At 50.1% G+C, this 18,007-nt stretch overlaps 1 protein-coding gene across 2 annotated transcripts in view; it reads left to right on the top strand.

The window, feature by feature from the left end:
* The first annotated feature begins 1,692 nt into the window (after positions 1-1,692).
* The window catches only part of LOC132835143 (RNA-binding protein FXR1-like), a 76,558-nt gene continuing 60,243 nt past the window's right edge, over positions 1,693-18,007 (top strand). For both annotated transcript variants that reach the window (XM_060854471.1, XM_060854470.1), the window contains exon 1: positions 1,693-1,860. In XM_060854471.1, the coding sequence (XP_060710454.1) occupies positions 1,810-1,860 (51 nt within the window). In that variant the 5' untranslated portion in view covers positions 1,693-1,809. The remainder of the gene's footprint in view (positions 1,861-18,007) is intronic.

The following is an 18,007-nucleotide window of genomic DNA, read 5'->3' as shown; positions in this document are numbered from 1 at the left end:
GCTTCCAAACCACTTTATGAGGACATTTTAAGAACATTAGAAAGGTTGGTACATCATCAAAACATTTGACACTGAGCCACATAAGCAATATTTAGACAGGTGGCTGAAAGCTGTGTTGAATAAGTTTACAGAAGTGTCTCAGAGGAGTGAGAGGTTTAGAGAGGGATTTCTACAGCTAGGGGCGCAGGGGGCTGAAAGCACGGTCACCAATGAAAATCTGAGGATGCTGTAGGGGACAGAATTGAAGGAGAAAGGAGATCTGGAAGGGTTGTAGAACTGGACAATGTCATAGCGATAGGGGCAGTCCTATAGAGACATTTAAGCTGACTGGACTGAGAGAAATATATTTTCTCAAAGGGGTAGGGAACACTGATGCAAGTTTATCAGAGTCATAAAGCTGTATACCATGGAAACAGACCCTTTGGCCTGGCCAATATTTGTTGCCCATCCCAATTGCTCTTGAACTGATGAAGGGCTCATGCCCGAAACGTCAAATCTCCCGCTCCTTGGATGCTGCCTGACCTGCTGCACCTTTCCAGCAACACATTTTCACCTTGAACTGAAGAGCCAACCACATTATTGGGAGCCTGCAGTCACATGTAGGCCAGAATGGAGATGGATATGAGTGATCTGCAGTTGGATTCAGCAATGTCATAACTTAGAAGTATGGCAGAGGCGGGAATTGGCTAATTATCTGAAGAGCTAAAAATGTGTTGCTGGAAAAGCGCAGCAGGTCAGGCAGCATCCAAGGAACAGGAGATTTGACGTTTCGGGCATAAGCCCTTCTTCAGGAATCTGAAGAGAAAGGATTTCCAGAATAAAGGTGGGAGAGTAGCTCAAGCCAAGTTGCTCAAATAGGGGAGGGAATGGAAGCCCCACGCTTATTGCGACCATTCCCTTAGGCTACCACGGTAATTGCAGAACCGGTGAGTGGGTGGGCGCACAGAGGGAAACCGAACTCCGAACACCAGAGCAGCTTCAAAACAAATTTAATGGAGACTCTCCACCTGAGACTGGGCCATTCATAAATCCTTTCATGGCTGGGGAGGTGGGAAACGACGTGCGCACAGACCAATCAGAGCCCGACGGGCACAGGGCGGTGATGGATTGGTCACTATCTTGGCCATTTGTCCAATCGGAAACGGCCAGGGTGGGTCCAATATTTTGAATGTCAGTCAGACCATCCAATCGGGAGTGGTCATGGGCAGAGGCGCCGCGCGACCGGGCCGTTAACCGCAATTGACAGCACCTCAGTCCATTCATAGAGTCCGGGGACGGCGGAGTGGGCGGAGATCAGCCAATCGCCGTCGAGAGGAGGCGGGTCCGCCAGCACCCGCGCGCCTCCCCCCGTTTACGAACAAACATCCACCCTGTCCGGTCCGCACCAACGGACTTTCCAGGAATTCGCCCAGCGACCAATGGGGGAGGGGCGAAGGGCGTCGCGTCCAATCGGCGTGGCGCTACCTGGGGAGGGCGGGCGTTCGGGTAAGACCGACGGCCATGCGGACCAGTAGAAAGGGAGCTTGTGTGTGATGGATGGCGGATAGCGACCAATGGGCGCGACGAGATGAGCAAAGTGGTAAGCGATTGGTCAGACATGGCGTCCAATGAGAGGCAGGAGGTCGGGGGGCGGGTCGGAGACTGGTGGAGGGGGGGGCGGGGCGGTTTTTTTTAATAACCGGAGCCGAGCGGCCGGGAGGGTTTTTTTTTCTCGTCCGTCGCTGTCCCGTCGGTGAGGGCTCTCCCTTCCCCCGCCGCCCCCACCCCCCACCCCGAGCCCGGCCGCCCGGCTGGAGGGCGGGCAGCACCATGGACGGGCTGGCCGTGGAGGTGCGCGGCTCGAATGGCGCTTTCTACAAGGTGAGGCGAGCTGCCGGCGGAGCGGAGCGGACTCCAGGCTCAGGCTGCGGCCTAGTGTCTGAGGGCAGGGCCGGGCCGGGCCGGGGACACGCCGCTCGCGTTCACACCCGGCTCGGGGGAGGGGCGGCGGGGGGCAATACGGTGGCTGTAGGGATCGACGGGCCCTTGGACGCCCCACACCTACCCCCGCCTCCCCCCCTCACCTCTTTTTTTTTCCCCCCCCCCCCCACTCCCCTCACCTCCCTCCCCCCCCACTCCCCTCACCTCCCTCCCTCCCTCACCTCCCCCCTCACCTCCCCCTCACCTCCCTCCCTCCCCACCCCCTCACCTCCCCCCTCACCTCCCTCCCCACCCCCTCACCTCCCTCCCTCACCTCCCCCCCACTCCCCTCACCTCCCTCCCTCCCCACTCCCCTCACCTCCCTCCCTCCCTCCCCACTCCCCTCACCTCCCTCCCTCCCTCCCCACTCCCCTCACCTCCCTCCGTCCCCACCCCCTCACCTCCCTCCATCCCCACCCCCTCACCTCCCCCCCTCCCCACCCCCTCACCTCCCCCCTCCCCACCCCCTCACCTCCCCACCCCCTCACCTCCCCACCCCCTCACCTCCCTCCCTCCCCACCCCCTCACCTCCCTCCCTCCCCACCCCCTCACCTCCCTCCCTCACCTCCCCCCCTCCCCACCCCCTCACCTCCCTGCCTCCCCACCCCCTCACCTCCCTCCCTCACCTCCCCCCCACTCCCCTCACCTCCCTCCCTCACCTCCCTCATCCCTCACCTCCCCACCTCCCCCCCTCCCCACCCCCTCACCTCCCCCCCTCCCCACCCCCTCACCTCCCCCCCCTCCCCACCCCCTCACCTCCCCCCTCCCCACCCCCTCACCTCCCCCCCTCCCCACCCCCTCACCTCCCCCCCTCCCCTCCCCCTCCCCTCCCCCCCTCCCCTCCCCCCCTCCCCTCCCCCCCCCTCACATCCCCCCTCACCTCCCCACCCCCTCACCTCCCCCCTCCTCCCTCCCTCACCTCCCCCCTCCCCACCCCCTCACCTCCCTCCCTCACCTCCCCCCCCTCACCACCCCCCCCTCCTGAACTCTCAACTCCTCACCCCTCGCCTCCCCCCACCTCCACTCTCACCCCCCCCACCCTCACCTCCACTCTCACCCCCCCCACCCTCACCTCCACTCTCACCCCCCCCACCCTCACCTCCACTCTCACCCCCCCCACCCTCACCTCCACTCTCACCCCCCCCACCCTCACCTCCACTCTCACCCCCCCCACTCTCACCCCCCCCACCCCCTTCATCCCCCCCACCCCCTTCATCCCCCCCTTCACACATCCCCTCCCTCACGCCCCTTATCTCTCTTCCCCCCACCCCCCCTACTCCTCACCCTATCTCATTGGAGGCACCAGCCCTGGCTAAGGATGTAAAGACATGGGGGAAGTGCAGTACTGATTCACCATTGACTTTGTTCCTTATTGGGATGTGGAATCACTGGCTGGACTAACATTTCTTGCCCATCCCTAGTTGCCCTTGAGAAGTGTTGAGTTGCTGCTTGGAGTGGCTGCAGTCCATGAGGAGTGGCTGCACCCACAATGTGGTTAGGGAGGGGTTCTGACCCAGTGGTACTGAAGGAATGGTACTATTTCCAGGTCAGGATTGTGAGAACCTTGGTGGGGAATTTGCAGGAGGTGATGGTTCCATTTAAATGCAGCCCCAACCCTTCTCAATAGTAGAGTTTGTGCAGATAGAAGTTGCAGTCCAAGTATCCTTGTCTGTAGCTGGGTATGCTCTACTACTGTTACTGAGTGAGAGTGAAAAGAATGGATGTTGTAAGTTGTGGTGGGATGTCATTCAAGTGGGCCTGTTTTATCCTGCTTTACGGAGCCAAGCTGTTTGTGTTAGATCGTTGAATCCTTTGTCTCCTCAACATCTTCCTTGTGGGAAGGGTTTGGCAAGCAGGAGACTGGAATGGCTGGGTTGGTTTTGTCCTGTTTGTTTCCTTGATAGGACGTACCCAGATGCTTTTTGACATCTACCTGGTAAAGTTAATGTTGGTTCGGCTCTAGTACAGCTCTACCAGAGGTTTCACTAGTTCTGTTCGGTATAACACGTGGTAGTCGAGTCCTCCAGTCTTTACTGAATCCAATGGGTTCAGACATTACTTGATGCCATGCGTGAATTAAGTTAGCTGAAGTAATTACTGGTTTCTGTAATGGTTGGAGGTTGATGGATCATACAATATTACAAGCAGGAGGAGGCCATTTGGTGCTTGAGTCTTTCATGATCTTTTCAGTAAGATCATGAGTCATCTGCCTGTTTCAGATTCCACATTCCGCGTACCTTGGTAATGTTAGACTCTCCTGCTTAACAGGAATCTATCTCCAAGATATTTTAACGACTTTGCCACCACCTGAGGCAGAATTAAACTTTATACAACACTGGGGTTCTGCTTTTTGATGTCTAAATGTTTGACCCTGAGTTGTTGCTGATTTGTCATCTTAAATTGCTGCAGTCTGAGGAGTAGGAATACATAGTACAGTACTGTAAGTGCAGTTCAGGATTTTGACCCAGCCTCACTGCAAGTTTCAGAGATGTACAGCATGGAAACAGACCCTTCGGTCCAACCAGGTATCCCAACCCAATCTAGTCCCACCTGCCAGCACCCGGCCCATATCCCTCCAAACCCTTCCTATTCATTTACCCATCCAAATGTCTTTTAAATGCTGTAGTTGTACCAGCCTCCACCACTTCCTCTGGCAGCTCATTCCATATACGTACCACCCTCTGAGAAAGCAATATATTTCCAAGTCAGGATGGTGGGCGGCCTGAAGTTGGGGTATTTCCATCTGTCCTATTGCCCTTGTCCTTAATGGTATGGTTATAGGGTTATCTAAAGAGGTTTGGTGAATTTATAATGTATCAGTGGATGGTGCACTCTGTTGTTATACATTTGGGAGTGGAGGGTGTGGATGTGGTGCCAGCCAAGCGGATGCTTTTGTTGGAGCTGCACCCATCCAGGCAAGTGGGGAGTATTCCATCAAATGCCATGGAGCCTTTTTGAAATAGTGGACAGGCTTTGGAGACTTGGGAAGCAACTTATTCTCAACGTTGCCAGTTTTGACCTGATCTTGTAGCCACCCTTTCTGTAGTTAGCGTTCACTTGCTGGTCAGCAGTAGCCCCCAGGTTGTTATGAGGGATTTAGTGATGGCAATGCCATTACATTTCAAAGTAATGTTAGCTTTGTTTTTGTTTTGAGGTGGTGTGAATGTTATTTTCCACTTGTCAGCCCAAGCTTGATAGCTTCCAGATCTTGCTGCATTTACTATGGACTCTTCAGTATCGGAGGAGTTGAGTGGTGCTGAACACTATGCAATCATCAGCGAATATCCTGACATCATCTCTTTCTGATTCAGAGAAGATCATTGAAGCAATTGAAGATGGTTGGGACTAAGTCTACACTGAAGAATTCTTCACTGTTGTGGCACAGGTGGGGGAAGGGTAATTGTGACAGCATTGGACAGGAGCCAGTGAAATTAGATTGGGGTGACAGTTGAGGGTAAATTCACAAGACACAAATCCAATTGGCTGGAATGCTCCTGTTGGGATGAAAGACAAGATGGCAAGCTTCAGAAATCTTGGATGACAAGCCAGAAAAGGTTGGTCAGAAAATGAAAAGGAAGCATATGTAAGGCTTAGGAAACTGATATCAAACAAGCCCCGTGATAAGAAAGGAAGCAGAAAATTTATTGGAAAAGAAATTAAAGCGAGCATGGACTGTGAGCAATGTCTTTGGCAAAAAGGATTAAGGAGAATTCCCAAGGCACTTTATAGTAGGAACCGGAGGGTGGATCAAGAAAGGCTAGATCCATTCAGGGACAAAAGTGGGAATGTGTCAAGCCAAATGGGTGAGGTCCTGAATGAGTACTTCATGGTCTTCACCAAGGAGAAGGACATGGCTGGTGGGAAGATTAGGAAGGGGCATGATAAGGCCCTGGGGCTGAATGAGATCTATCTCAGGATACTAATGGAGATGAGGGGGGGAGATTACTGGGACCTTGATAATCTTTGTATATTCTTTAGCCACAGGCAAGGTCACAGGAGCCTGGCAAATAGCTATATTGCTTTAAGGGTGGCAGGAATAATCCAGGATGTTTTAAACTGGGGAGTCTCACATCAGTGGTAGGGAGGTTGTTGGAGAAGATTCTCAGGATTTATTCTCATCCGAAGAAGAATGGAGTTATCATGCATCATCAGCATGGCTTTATGCAGGGGAAGGTCTTCTATCTCAAACCTGATGGAGTTTTGCATCACCCTTCCCTCCCCTCCATGTTTGATCAGCTGGGTGATCTTGGCTGAACCCAAACTGAGCGCGAATGGACTGGTTAATGCTGACCAAGTGCTTGAGAGCACTGTTGATGACCCCTTTCATCACTCTACTGATAATTAGGAGTACATTGGTGGGGTGGTCATTAGCTGAGTGAATTTGTATTGGAACAGCTTGGCTAGTTCTAGCACATTGTGTTCTTCAGTGTGATTGCTAGCATATTGTCAGGACCCATAGTGTTTGCAAGATCCTGTGTCTTCAGCCTTTTGAGTGAGTTGAATGGGCTGAAGACTGGCATCAGTGATGCTTGGGGCATTTGGAGACTGAGGTATCATTTATTTGAAGATTGTTGCATCCTTATCTTGAACACTGATGTACTGGGCTTCCCCTATGTTTATGGATAGGCATTTCTATGAAGGTGCCTCATCTAATGAGTTGTCCACTTGTCCACCAGCATTCACTATCTGTGGCAGAACTGAAGGGCTTGAATCCAAACTGGCTGTGGAATAATTTAAGATGACTTGTTACCTATGCTGTTGGCACAGTGGTATCCCAGTGTTGTAACTTCACAGATTCCATTTTTACCTATGCCTGGTAGTGTTCCTAGTATGTTCTCTTGCACTCATTGAGCCAGGGGTTGATATCCTCTTGGCTTGCTGGTAATTGGGAGGGTTCAGGGTCCATATTTGACCTGAAACCCTGAGACTTCATGCGATCTAGAGTTCATGAGGCAAGTCTCTTGTGACTGTATGCCACTATTCCATCATCTCTGGGTGGGGTAGGGTGTACCTGTGTTGGTATCTGGGGCACTGCCTGGAATTAATGATTTTGAGAATGTCAGGCAGTTGCTTAACTAGTCTGAAGTGGTTCTCCCAGTTTTGGTGCTGACTCCCAGATGTTAATAAGGACTTTGCAGCATTAACAGGGATGAGATTGTTTGTCCCTTAGTCAATGCCAACTGTCTGTCTGGTTTAATTTCTTTGAAACGTTTTAGTTTGATTTGAGAAGGCAACCGTGTTGACTGTGGGTCTGGTGTTGCATGTAGGCCAGACTGTCTAAGGATGGCAGATTTCCTTCCCTAAAGGACTTTACAAAGTAGATGGGTTTCTGCAACAATTTTAATTCCAGATTCTTTGAATTCACTTTGCCATCTGTCTTGGTAGGATTCAGATCCACATTGCTTGGGTCCTTACTAGTCATAGCTTTAAGTATAAAGTGAGGTCTGCAGATGCTGGAGATCAGAGCTGAAAATGTGTTGCTGGTTAAAGCGCAGCAGGTCAGGCAGCATCCAAGGACCAGGAAACTCGACGTTTCGGGCAAAAGCTCTTCATCGGGAAGGGCTTTTGCCCGAAACGTTGAGTTTCCTGTTCCTTGGATGCTGCCTGACCTGCGCTTTAACCAGCAACACATTTTCAGCTCTAGTCATAGCTTTAGTCCGGTACCATTACAAGGATACAGCAGTATGCTTAGGTGATTACCTTTAAATTAGAATTGTTTGCTGGAATGTTTGTATTCTTTCAAGGCATGTGGGTGTTGCTGACTAGGTCAGCATTTATTTACCAGCCCTGGTTGGCCTTGGAGAGCTGCTCCCTTGTACTGCTGCAGCCTGTCATGTGCGTGTCATAAAGGGGCCTCTACATTGTTGTTAATGAGTGATTCCCAGGATTTTGACCAATTGATCATGAAGCAGTGGCCACAATGGAGCAAGCCAGGATGGTGAGTGGTTTGGGGAGGAATTTACACGTGGTGGTGTTCCCATATCTGCTACCTGGAGTCTTTAAGGCGGTTGACACCATGGCTTTGGAAGATGCTGTTGGACAAGGATCGGTGAGTTGTTGTGGTGCACAGTCCCACTGTCAAAGGGCCATGTTTTCTGATGCCTTTTTATGAAATAGTTTATTTCTTGCTTCAGTGAAAGGAGAGAGCCTGCTGTACTGATCCGTGTTTCCACCACCTTAAATCCGTTCTGCTCCTGGAAACTGGCATATGCCATCACAGTAAAGAAAGAGGTCATTGATCGCGTTGTGCATATTCTGAAATTTGGTGCATTGCTCAGGAAACGCTGTTCTCTACTACCATGAGTGTTAATGTACCACACTGACTGCTGATCAGTGCAGCTTGGCACCTCTCCAGGCTGGATCACATGGGAATTGGGATGCTGAAGGGGACACGATTGGAAGAGCTGACATCTTTAACATCCTGGATGAGGTTATAGACATGGGGGAGGTTATTGGGGCTGAGGGGAGGAGAGGTAGGTGATTATGGACATGGGTAAGGTTGTAGGGGCTGGGAGGGGGTTATGGACACGCAGAAGGTTGGAGGAGGTTATGAATGTGGGGAGGGATTATGGACATGGGAAAGATTGTAAGGGCTGAGGCGGGGTTATGGATGCGAGGAGGGTTATGGACACGGGGAGGGTTGGGGCTGGGGGAGGGGCGTTGTACACGTGGGGAGGGTTGAAGGGGCTGAAGGAGAGGGATTGTGGACACTGGGAGGATTATTAGGGCTGAGGGAGGGGTTTTGTGGATGCAGGGAGGGCTGTAGGGGCTGGGAAGGGGGGTTATAGACGCAGGGAGGGTTGTAGTGGCTGAGGGGATGGGTTACGGATGCGGGGAGGGTTGAAGGGGCTGGGGGAGGGGGGTGATGGATGCGAAAAGGGTTATTGGGGCTGAGGGAGGGGTTTTGTGGATGCGGGGAGGGCTGTAGGGGTTAGGGAGGGGCGTTGTGGACATGGGGAGGGTTGTTGGGGCTGGAGAGGGAGGTTATGGACGCGGGGAGGGTTGTGGGGGAGGGGGGGTTATGGACGCGGGGAGGGCTGTGGGGGAGGGGGAGTTATGGACGCGGGGAGGGTTGGAGGGACTGGGAGAGGGGCTTTATGGACATGGGAAGGGTTGGAGGGGCTGTGGGAGGGGGGCTATGGATGCGGGGAGGGTTGGAGGGGCTGTGGGCGAGGGATTATGGACGTGGGGTGGGTTGGAGGGGCTGGTGGGGGGGTTATGGATGTGGGGTGGGTTGTCGTGGCTGAGGGGGAGGGGTTATGGGTGCAGGGTGGTTTGGAAGGGCTGAGGGTGAGGGATTGTGGACCGGGGGAGGGTTGGAAGGGCTGAGGGAGGGGGGTTATGAGCGTGGGGTGGCTGGGAGGGGCTATGGACGCGGGGAGGGTTGTTGGGGCTTTGGAGGCGGGGTTATGGGCGCGGGGAGGGTTGGAGGGGCTGAGGGAGGGGGGTTATGGGCGCGGGGAGGGTTGTTGGGGCTTTGGAGGCGGGGTTATGGGCGCGGGGAGGGTTGTTGGGGCTGAGGGAGGGGGGTTATGGGCGCGGGGAGGGTTGGAGGGGCTGAGGGAGGGGGGTTATGGGCGCGGGGAGGGTTGGAAGGGCTAAGGGAGGGGGGTTATGGGCGCGGGGAGGGTTGGAGGGGCTGAGGGAGGGGGGTTATGGGTGCGGGGAGGGTTGGAGGGGCTGAGGGAGGGGGGTTATGGGCGCGGGGAGGGTTGGAGGGGCTGAGGGGGAGGGGTTATGGGCGCGGGGAGGGTTGGAAGGGCTGAGGGAGGGGGGTTATGGGCGCGGGGAGGGTTGGAAGGGCTGAGGGAGGGGGGTTATGGGCGCGGGGAGGGTTGGAAGGGCTGAGGGAGGGGGGTTATGGGCGAGGGGAGGGTTGGAAGGGCTGAGGGAGGGGGGTTATGGGCGTGGGGAGGGTTGGAAGGGCTGAGGGAGGGGGGTTATGAACGTGGGGTGGGTTGGAGGGGCTGTGGTGGGGTTATGGACATTAGGAGAGTTGTAGGAGTGGGGGTGTGGGGTAATTGGACGTGGGGAGGGTCGTAGGCGCTGTGGGTGAATTCACGGATGTGGCGAAGATGAGGTTACGGAGGAATTGAAAACCATGATGAACGTCTTAAAGACAGGGGCTTGTGACAGGCAAAAGGGACTAGTGAAAGTTAAGCTGTAAACCATGGTATTAGTGGCCCCTGCATACACAGCATTTACTCGGCTGGAAGGTGTGGATTTGGAGTCACGCCAGAGGCTGCCTGGGCCCTTAGAGAATCACTATGTTTTACTGCGTGGCTGGCTCCCTAATGTTGCTATTGTGATATTTTCTTCCGTCTCTTAGTGAATATTGTGTTTGGGGCCCACGAGAGGTTTCCAGAAAGCCACCTCATTCTTTGTGCGATGACACGAATGTTTGTGCACACGTTTCCTAACTATGGGCCATGTCATTAATGTTCCTGAAGCTCAGTGATGCAGAGCTCAAACAGCCCAGTCATTTAAACAAACCCAGCCTTGTTTCTGCTGCCAGCGGCTTCTTGTTCCACAACGTGTACAGATCCTTACCGGATAACGTCTGATGTAGAGTGCGGACAGAACGAGTGTCCCTGCATATTTTTGAGCAGAATTTGTCGATGGGCCTATATTTTTAGCCAACAGACAAGACGCTGAGGCTTGGTCTGGGCAGAGTTCCAACCAGAGTGGAGCTTCCCCCCCCACCTTCCAGGGTGGGGGTGGGGGGGGGAGCGAAGGCCTAGCAGTATTATTGCTCGACTGTTAATCTGGAGACCCAGGGAATGTGCTGGGGACCTGGGTTCAAATTCTGCCATGGCAGATGGTGAAATTTGAATGCAATTTCTTAAAAAAGCTAGATAAAGAGTCCAATGATGACCATGAATCAATCTCTGGAAACTCATCTGGTTCACTGATGTCTGTTAGGGAGAGATACTGCCAATCTTACCTGGTCTGTCCTACATGGGACTCCGCGCCCATAGCAATGTGGTTGACTCTCAACTGCCCTCTGGGATGTGCAGTAAATGCTGGCTCAGCCAACAACGCCCTCACCCTATGAGTCAAGAAATAAGGATGACTTACTGTTGAGCACTGTATCCCATGCCATCTCAAGGCCATTTTGAAGCTAAAATTAGGCTTTTGCTGGTGAAAGGGTTAAGCCCTTTGTGGTTCTGCTTCTTGAATCCAATTTCCTGATGTGCTGCATTGACATCACCTGTAAAGCTGTCCCCCGAACAGAAAGAAGTCTCTAATTTTGCTATTAGACACTCTCTGGATAGCTTCTGTAGTGCTGCAACTCGGTGATGGGCTGTGAAGTTTCATGGATTATTTTTCATTTGCTTTGAAGTTAATGCGTTGCTGAATGAGATTGTCTCTGGATTATAGTTAGAGGGTGTTTTGCTGGGAGATGGCGTGTTTGCTTCCTTCTGAATTTTTTAAAAAACCTTTTGTGATTAGGGAAGAGGACTTGAACAGGATTCAGAGCTTCTGAAAGATTTGTTTTTGGCCCCCTCCAAGTGCAAAAATATTTTGTTTTCCAAACCAGTTCTGTCAGCATTTGCTTCCCAGCCAGTGTTGAGTTGGGTTGTTTGAAAAGGAGTTGTTAACCAGTAACAAATGAAATCCAATCTAGGTGTAAGTGCTTTTGGGCATTGTCTACTAAACAGTTGAAACTACAGTCCTGTGGTTTGATGTTATCTGCCCACTTTGAAGATGCAGGACTGCAATTTAAACAGTTGAGTTATCCTTTACCTTCACTGAATATAGTAGTTTTAAAACCAGGAATTCTCCAGCTGTGCTGGCCCCTCAAATTTTCTCACGCTGAGTATCATTAAATTGATTTTTTTGTAAAAAGAACAAACTATCATTAGTTCTTGTGAAATAATGCCTTTGTCTTATAAAGGTGAAGCCTCTTGAAATCGAAACAATCGAGTATCTTACTGAACTCTGGGGTTGAGTTGACTAGCAAACTTTGTGTGTCCTTACATTATAAACATGGTAAAGATATTCAGCCTTTCAAGGATTTTCCAGTAGTCACTTCAATCAGGTGTCTGCTTTAGTTTGATAACCTTTAAAACTACCAACCACGAGTTCATTTATTTACTGATGGGATGCAGGCATCACTGGCTGTGGCAATGTTCATTTCCCATTCCTGGCTGTCCTTGGTGATGATGTGCCTTGAATGCTGCATTTCAATTGGTGTAGGTACAGCCACAATGCCTTAGGGAGGGAGTTCCAGGATTCTGGCCCAGAACTAATAAAGAAACTAATATTTCCGAGCCAGTGCTGTGCACCTTGGAGAGGATCTTGCAAATGCTGGTAATTCCCTATCACAGTATTTTATTGTGCTCCTGACTTAAGCCTTGATGACTGGATAGGTTTTGGGGTATCAGGAGATGTCACTAAGAGTCAGAGTTACGGAGGATATGCAAGTCCTGGGCCACCTGACACCGGAGGAAGAATGCCTCATCCTCCACCTTGGGACCCTCCAACCACACGGCACCAACATAGACATCACCAGTTTTCAAATCCCACCCCCAGCACATCCCTGATTCAACCTTCCAACTGTGCACCACCCTGTTTCTCTTTCTCTCTCTCTCCCCCCCCCCCCCCCAACCCCCCCATTCCCAAAACATCAACTCTTTTCCTTGGATGCTGCCTGATCTGCTGTGCTTTTCCAGCGGCACGTGTTTGCGACTCTGACTGTCCAGTATCTGCAGCCCTCACTTTCTATTAGTTCAGTTATCATCTTGTCAGTGGTAATGCCCTAGGGTATGGGTTGTGGGGGTTTCACTAATATCAAGGGGTAATGGTTTGATTCTCTTTGGAAATGGTAACTGTCTGGCACTTGTCTGCCATCAATGTTATTTATCACTTGAATCTAAATCTGGATATTGACCGATCTTTCTGCATTTGAACATGAATCCGTTTTGCATTTGAGGGATTGCAAATGACACTGAATGCGGTGTCATCATTGGTGAATGCTCCTACTTGCTCCCTTACGGAGGTAAGGTCATTGAAACAGCTGAAGACCGTTGAACCTATGCCGTTTACTGAACAACTTTGTGCACTGATGATTGAGCTGAGATGATTGCTCAGTGCCCGCAACCATCCTCCTTTGGTCTGACTCCCATCTTGCTGGGAGGTTCCCTACCACTTTCCATCGACTTGAGTTTTGCTTGGGCTATTTAATGCTGTGCCTGTGGCCAAATGGTGACCTTGGATCAGAGCAGTCGTTCTCACCTCCCCAGGGATATTCAGATTTCTCCAATCATTATTGGTGACCGTCCCAGCTATCATCAGTTCTTGTAAAATCTGTCTGGTTTGCTGTTCTTGAGGGAAGAAATTTCCAATTATTTTTTGATCTGCCCTGCATATGACACCAGACCTGCAGCAAATGTGGTTGACTCTTAACTGCCCTCTGAAATAGCTAAGCATGGCGTTTAGTTCACATTTCATGGGACCATGATGTTCATGTTCCATGGAAAGGTAGGACAGTGTCGTTGAATGGCTGAACTATACCAGTTTGCCCCTTCAGTTTCAGCTCTTCCTGACAGTAAGATGTGCATCTAGTCCTAGCAGCCTCAAGCTCTGAATCTGAGGGGACAGGTGGGTGACCTAAATGTTAAATCAGCTTGTCTTAAAACGTCTGAGCTAAGTGCAGTTGGTTTCGTTTAACTGCACAGACTAGTAAAGATAGTGTGCCCATTAGTTACCTTGAGTCTATTTTTGCAGTTTTCTTGGTCATTCATGCCACATCTTTTTGTTCCTAACTCCACTTCTCAAATCGGTGATCTCCCTGTTGTGTTTGGAAAGCAGTATTCTATTCTGTCTGAAGATTTGACTGATTTTGATTCAGATTTTCGGGTGTCATCACCATCCCACCCCCTCATGAAGAATGCTTCCTCTGTCCATTAACTGTTAAGTACCTCACTAATTGTGGCATACTCCTGCTATCTGATTTCACCCCTTCTCTTGCAGGCTATCATGTGCTCTCATGCTTGCATTTCTCTCTCTTCCCCCCCCCCCCACCCCCAAAAGTGTCTCAGGTTCTTGCTCTAAGACATTGACCAAAGTTTACCCCTGACCTAGCATGCCCTCTCAGTTTAGTTTTTCTTGGGTCCACTCCATGCTCCTGCAGACTATCTAACCATGAATTGTGGTCTTCTCCCTCCACAAGTCTGTCAGGGAAGATGAGAATTCATTCCAAGATAAAAAATGAGACGCGGGAGGAACTTGGGTTTGGCAACATTTCTAGAGAGAATGCCAGTGTATCCTGTCAGTGGAACTCTGTTCACTGTTTCTTCCCAAATACTGTCAGACCTGCTGTGGTTCTCCGTTCTTTTATTTTGTTAGATTTCCGGCAACCACAGTACAATGGTTTAGTTTTAGTATTTTGGCAGGTGTGGGAACGCCACCTGCAAACCACTCGCCTTCCTGATTTGGGACAATGTCACTCTTCCTTTCCTGTCATTGGGTCACATCTTGGCATTCTCTCCCTCGTGACCTTCAGCACATGGACTGCAGTGGTTCAACAAGACAGCTCTCTGCCATCTTCAGGGAAGATGGGAAATAAATGCTGACCATGCCAGCGAAGCTGATATCCCATGAAGGAATTCTTTAAAATTCTCAGTTGATTTCAGCCGTATCTGTTCCGTTAACCAGTGTGGCTGTCTTATGTGATGCTGGGATCCAGTAATGTGGTTTCCCATTTTAAAATGAGATAAATGGAGGTGTTGCATTTTGGGAAAGCAAATCTTAGCAGGACTTGTACACTTAATGGTAAGATCCTTGGGTGCAGGTTCATAGCTCCTTAAGTGGAGTCGCAGGTAGATAGGATAATGAAGAAGACATTTAGTAGGCTTTCTCTTATTGGTCAGAGTATTGAGTATAATAGTTAGGTCATGTTGCAGCTGTGCAGGACATTGGTTAGGTCACTTTTGGAATATCGCATGCAATTCTGGTCTCCTTCGTATCAGAAGGATGTTGTGAAACTTGGGGGTTTCGGGGAAGATTTCTGGGGATTTTGCCGGGATTGGAGCATTTGAGCTATAGGGAGAGGCTGAATAGGCTGGGGTTGTATTCCCTGGAGCGTCGGTGGCTGAGGGATGACCTTATGGGATTTGTGGAATCATGAGCATGGATGGGATGGGTGGGCAGTCTTTTCCCTGGAGTAGGGTGTCCAGAACTCGAGGACATGGGTTTGGGGTGAGAGGGGAGGAATATAGAGGAGACCTAAGGGGCAACTTTTTCATGCAGAGGGCAGTAAATGTGGAGTAGGCTACCAGGGCAAGTGGTGGAGGCTGGTACTGTTGCAACATTTGGGGGGGCATCTGGATGGATATGTGGATTGGGGGGGTATTGGCTGGGTGCTGGCAGGCGAGACTAAATTGGGTTGGGATATCTGGTCGGTATGGACAAGTTGGACTGAAGGTCTGTTTCCGTGCTGGACATCTCCATGACTGACTAAGATGGATATTGAAAGCGGTGAGTACCGAGAAGCCTCTGACAGTGTTTCTAGTGGTGCCTTGGGCAAAGTGAGTGGAGTAAGATGTGTAAAGGTGCTCCATCTTCAGTGAAAGCAGGTCCTTGCTGATTCTGAATATATGCCTGTTAAACGATTCACATATCGGGTTTCCTGCTGATTTTGCAGTTTAAAAACACAGCCAGGGCAGTCTATTAGAATGATGCAGCTTCATCACTGCTCTGTACTGAGTTTGCAGGCATCCAGTGTAGTCACTTGTGTTGTTTACCTCAGTATGGGGGTGGTCTGGGCTATGGCTGATATTTGAACCTAGCAGGTCGCAGCCATGAATGCTGGGTATTCAGAAAGCCAGCGGAGGGAAGGAAAGCGTCTCCGCTGAGGCCAGGGCTGCAATTCAGCGAGGTAGCTATCGTTTTGTATTCAGGCAAATTCCACAGTGAGAACCCAGGAGGGTGCTTGTGGGGAGATGTACCGGGGCAGCTGGAATTTTAAGGAGTTGCCAGTAGGCTCCCGTTGTCAGCTTGAGCTACAGGGAGAAGTGCTGCTGTCACGTCTGGGTTCAGGAGGTGGTAGATATTTTTAATCAACTGCATGTGTAATCATGACGTGTGAACTAAATAGGCTTGTAATGAGAAAACAAAGATCTATAAATTGGTACAACTCTCCATTTTCAAGGATTAACTTGTTTAAAGATGAAAAGTTAAGTCTGCGAGGCTCATATGTCCATTGTAAATTCCCACATGTCTGAGCATAAAGGGAATCCAAAGTGTTTAAATTCTTCCCCTGTTTTCCATCTGTTCTGCCATCTTGTCTGTAACCATGGCAACGTGGTGCTGGGCTCCCTTTTACAGATGTTGTAAAGCAAGTGATTAGTCAAGCTGAGCCAGTCTCCTATCTAACGGGTGGAGTGAAAGCACCATTGTAAAGGGATTGTCAAGTCCCAACTGCTTGTCATCTCTGTTTGCTTTCCTCCCCAAAATGATCTCCTCTGGTCAGGGTTTGACTGCTGACAGTGGATGTCACATCACTGACTCAGTAAGTGACTCTCCGAGCAGCACTCTTCATTAGAAATTGGCTGCCTTTTAAACCTAGGATGGCGACTTTGTATACTTTTCACTGTATTCATGTACAGGTGACAAGTGTATTGTGTGGAGCTGCTGCATCAGTGGAATAATGTGCGTTGAGAGAGGTTACAGATGGAATTTTGTGCTGTATCTGAACCTAACTAGCTGTGGTTAAACAATGTTGCACATGCATGTGAACTGGGTTATTAATATCCCCTCTCCTTTGCTTTCCTGATGTATCCTGGTGCCCAGCCAGGCTGATTTTATAAACCTCAAACTAGCTGTTTGGGAAACTAATACCACTGTTCAGCCAATCCATTCCTTTCCAATCATTCATGTACAAATTGAGTGGTAGGGGATGGAAGCAAGCCTTGAATTTCTGTAACACCGTTTGTAGCCTCAGCATTGCACAGAGCTGTGCAGCCCGTGAAAGCTTGTACTGTTGGAATGCCGGAAGTGCACCAGCCAGTTTGCACGCAGCAAGCTCCCAGCTGTCTGTGCATCACATTATTGGCTGCTGAAACCCTCCTTGATACCTGTCACCTTGACTATCCGAAAGCATCTCGCCAGCTTCCTCCTCCTGACAGAGTTTGAATTCATTCTGAAACTGACTGTGTCCTCGCTCTCCAGTTCAATTCACTCGTGATGCCAGTGCTGCTGATCAGAGCTGGTTCCTGGTGTGGATATGCCCCAACTTTAACATTCACTTCCTTGCTTTCAAATTGTCTTTATGGGGGATGTGATGGCCTAATAATATTATCAGGAGAATCGACGTTTCGGGCATAAGCCCTTCTTTAGGAAGGGCTTTTCCAGCAACACATTTTCAGCTCTGATCTCCAGCACCTGCAGTCCTCACTTTCTCCCCTAATAATATTATCACTAGACTATTCATCCAGAGACCCAGAATTGTTCTGGGTTCAAATCTAGCTGCAGTAGATGGAATTTGTCATCTAAACAACTGTCAATTGTCTGAAAATTCGACCTGCTTTCCTAATGTCCTTTTAGGGAAGGACCTTACCTGGTCTGGTCTACATGTGACTCCAGGCCCACCTCAATATGGTTAACTCTTGGAGATGCCAACAAAAGGCTGGCCTAGCCAATGGCACCCACATCCTGTGAAGCTATTTTTAAAAAAAAAAGGCCAGCACCACCTCATCTGTAAATCCCTCTCGCCCTGAGGTCAGCTGTTACTATGTGGCTTGGTGTCAAATAGTGGTCATGCTCCTAAGGATTCAAGGGAAAGTTTTATGCATTGAAGGTGCTTTATCACAAAAACTCCCCTCAAATAACAATTGGCCTTTTGTGTCCATGAGATTGCAGACAGTTCTTTGGATTGATCTTGTACTGCAGATGGTCTAAAACAGCTTCATTTTAGGACCTTTTTAAATATAAGAATTTTAGCTAATTGGCTTTCTGGTGAGCTAAGCTAGTTTGAACACAGTTGTGACCAGGAAATAATTCAATTTTCCCCCTGAAGGTGTTTGGGAGTTTTTTTGTGTGTAGT

This window comes from Hemiscyllium ocellatum, chromosome 44 (assembly GCF_020745735.1).
Source record: "Hemiscyllium ocellatum isolate sHemOce1 chromosome 44, sHemOce1.pat.X.cur, whole genome shotgun sequence".
NCBI classification, from domain to species: domain Eukaryota; kingdom Metazoa; phylum Chordata; class Chondrichthyes; order Orectolobiformes; family Hemiscylliidae; genus Hemiscyllium; species Hemiscyllium ocellatum.
The sequence above is the reverse complement of the archived record's forward strand: the minus strand, read 5'-3'. Positions and strand labels throughout refer to the sequence as shown.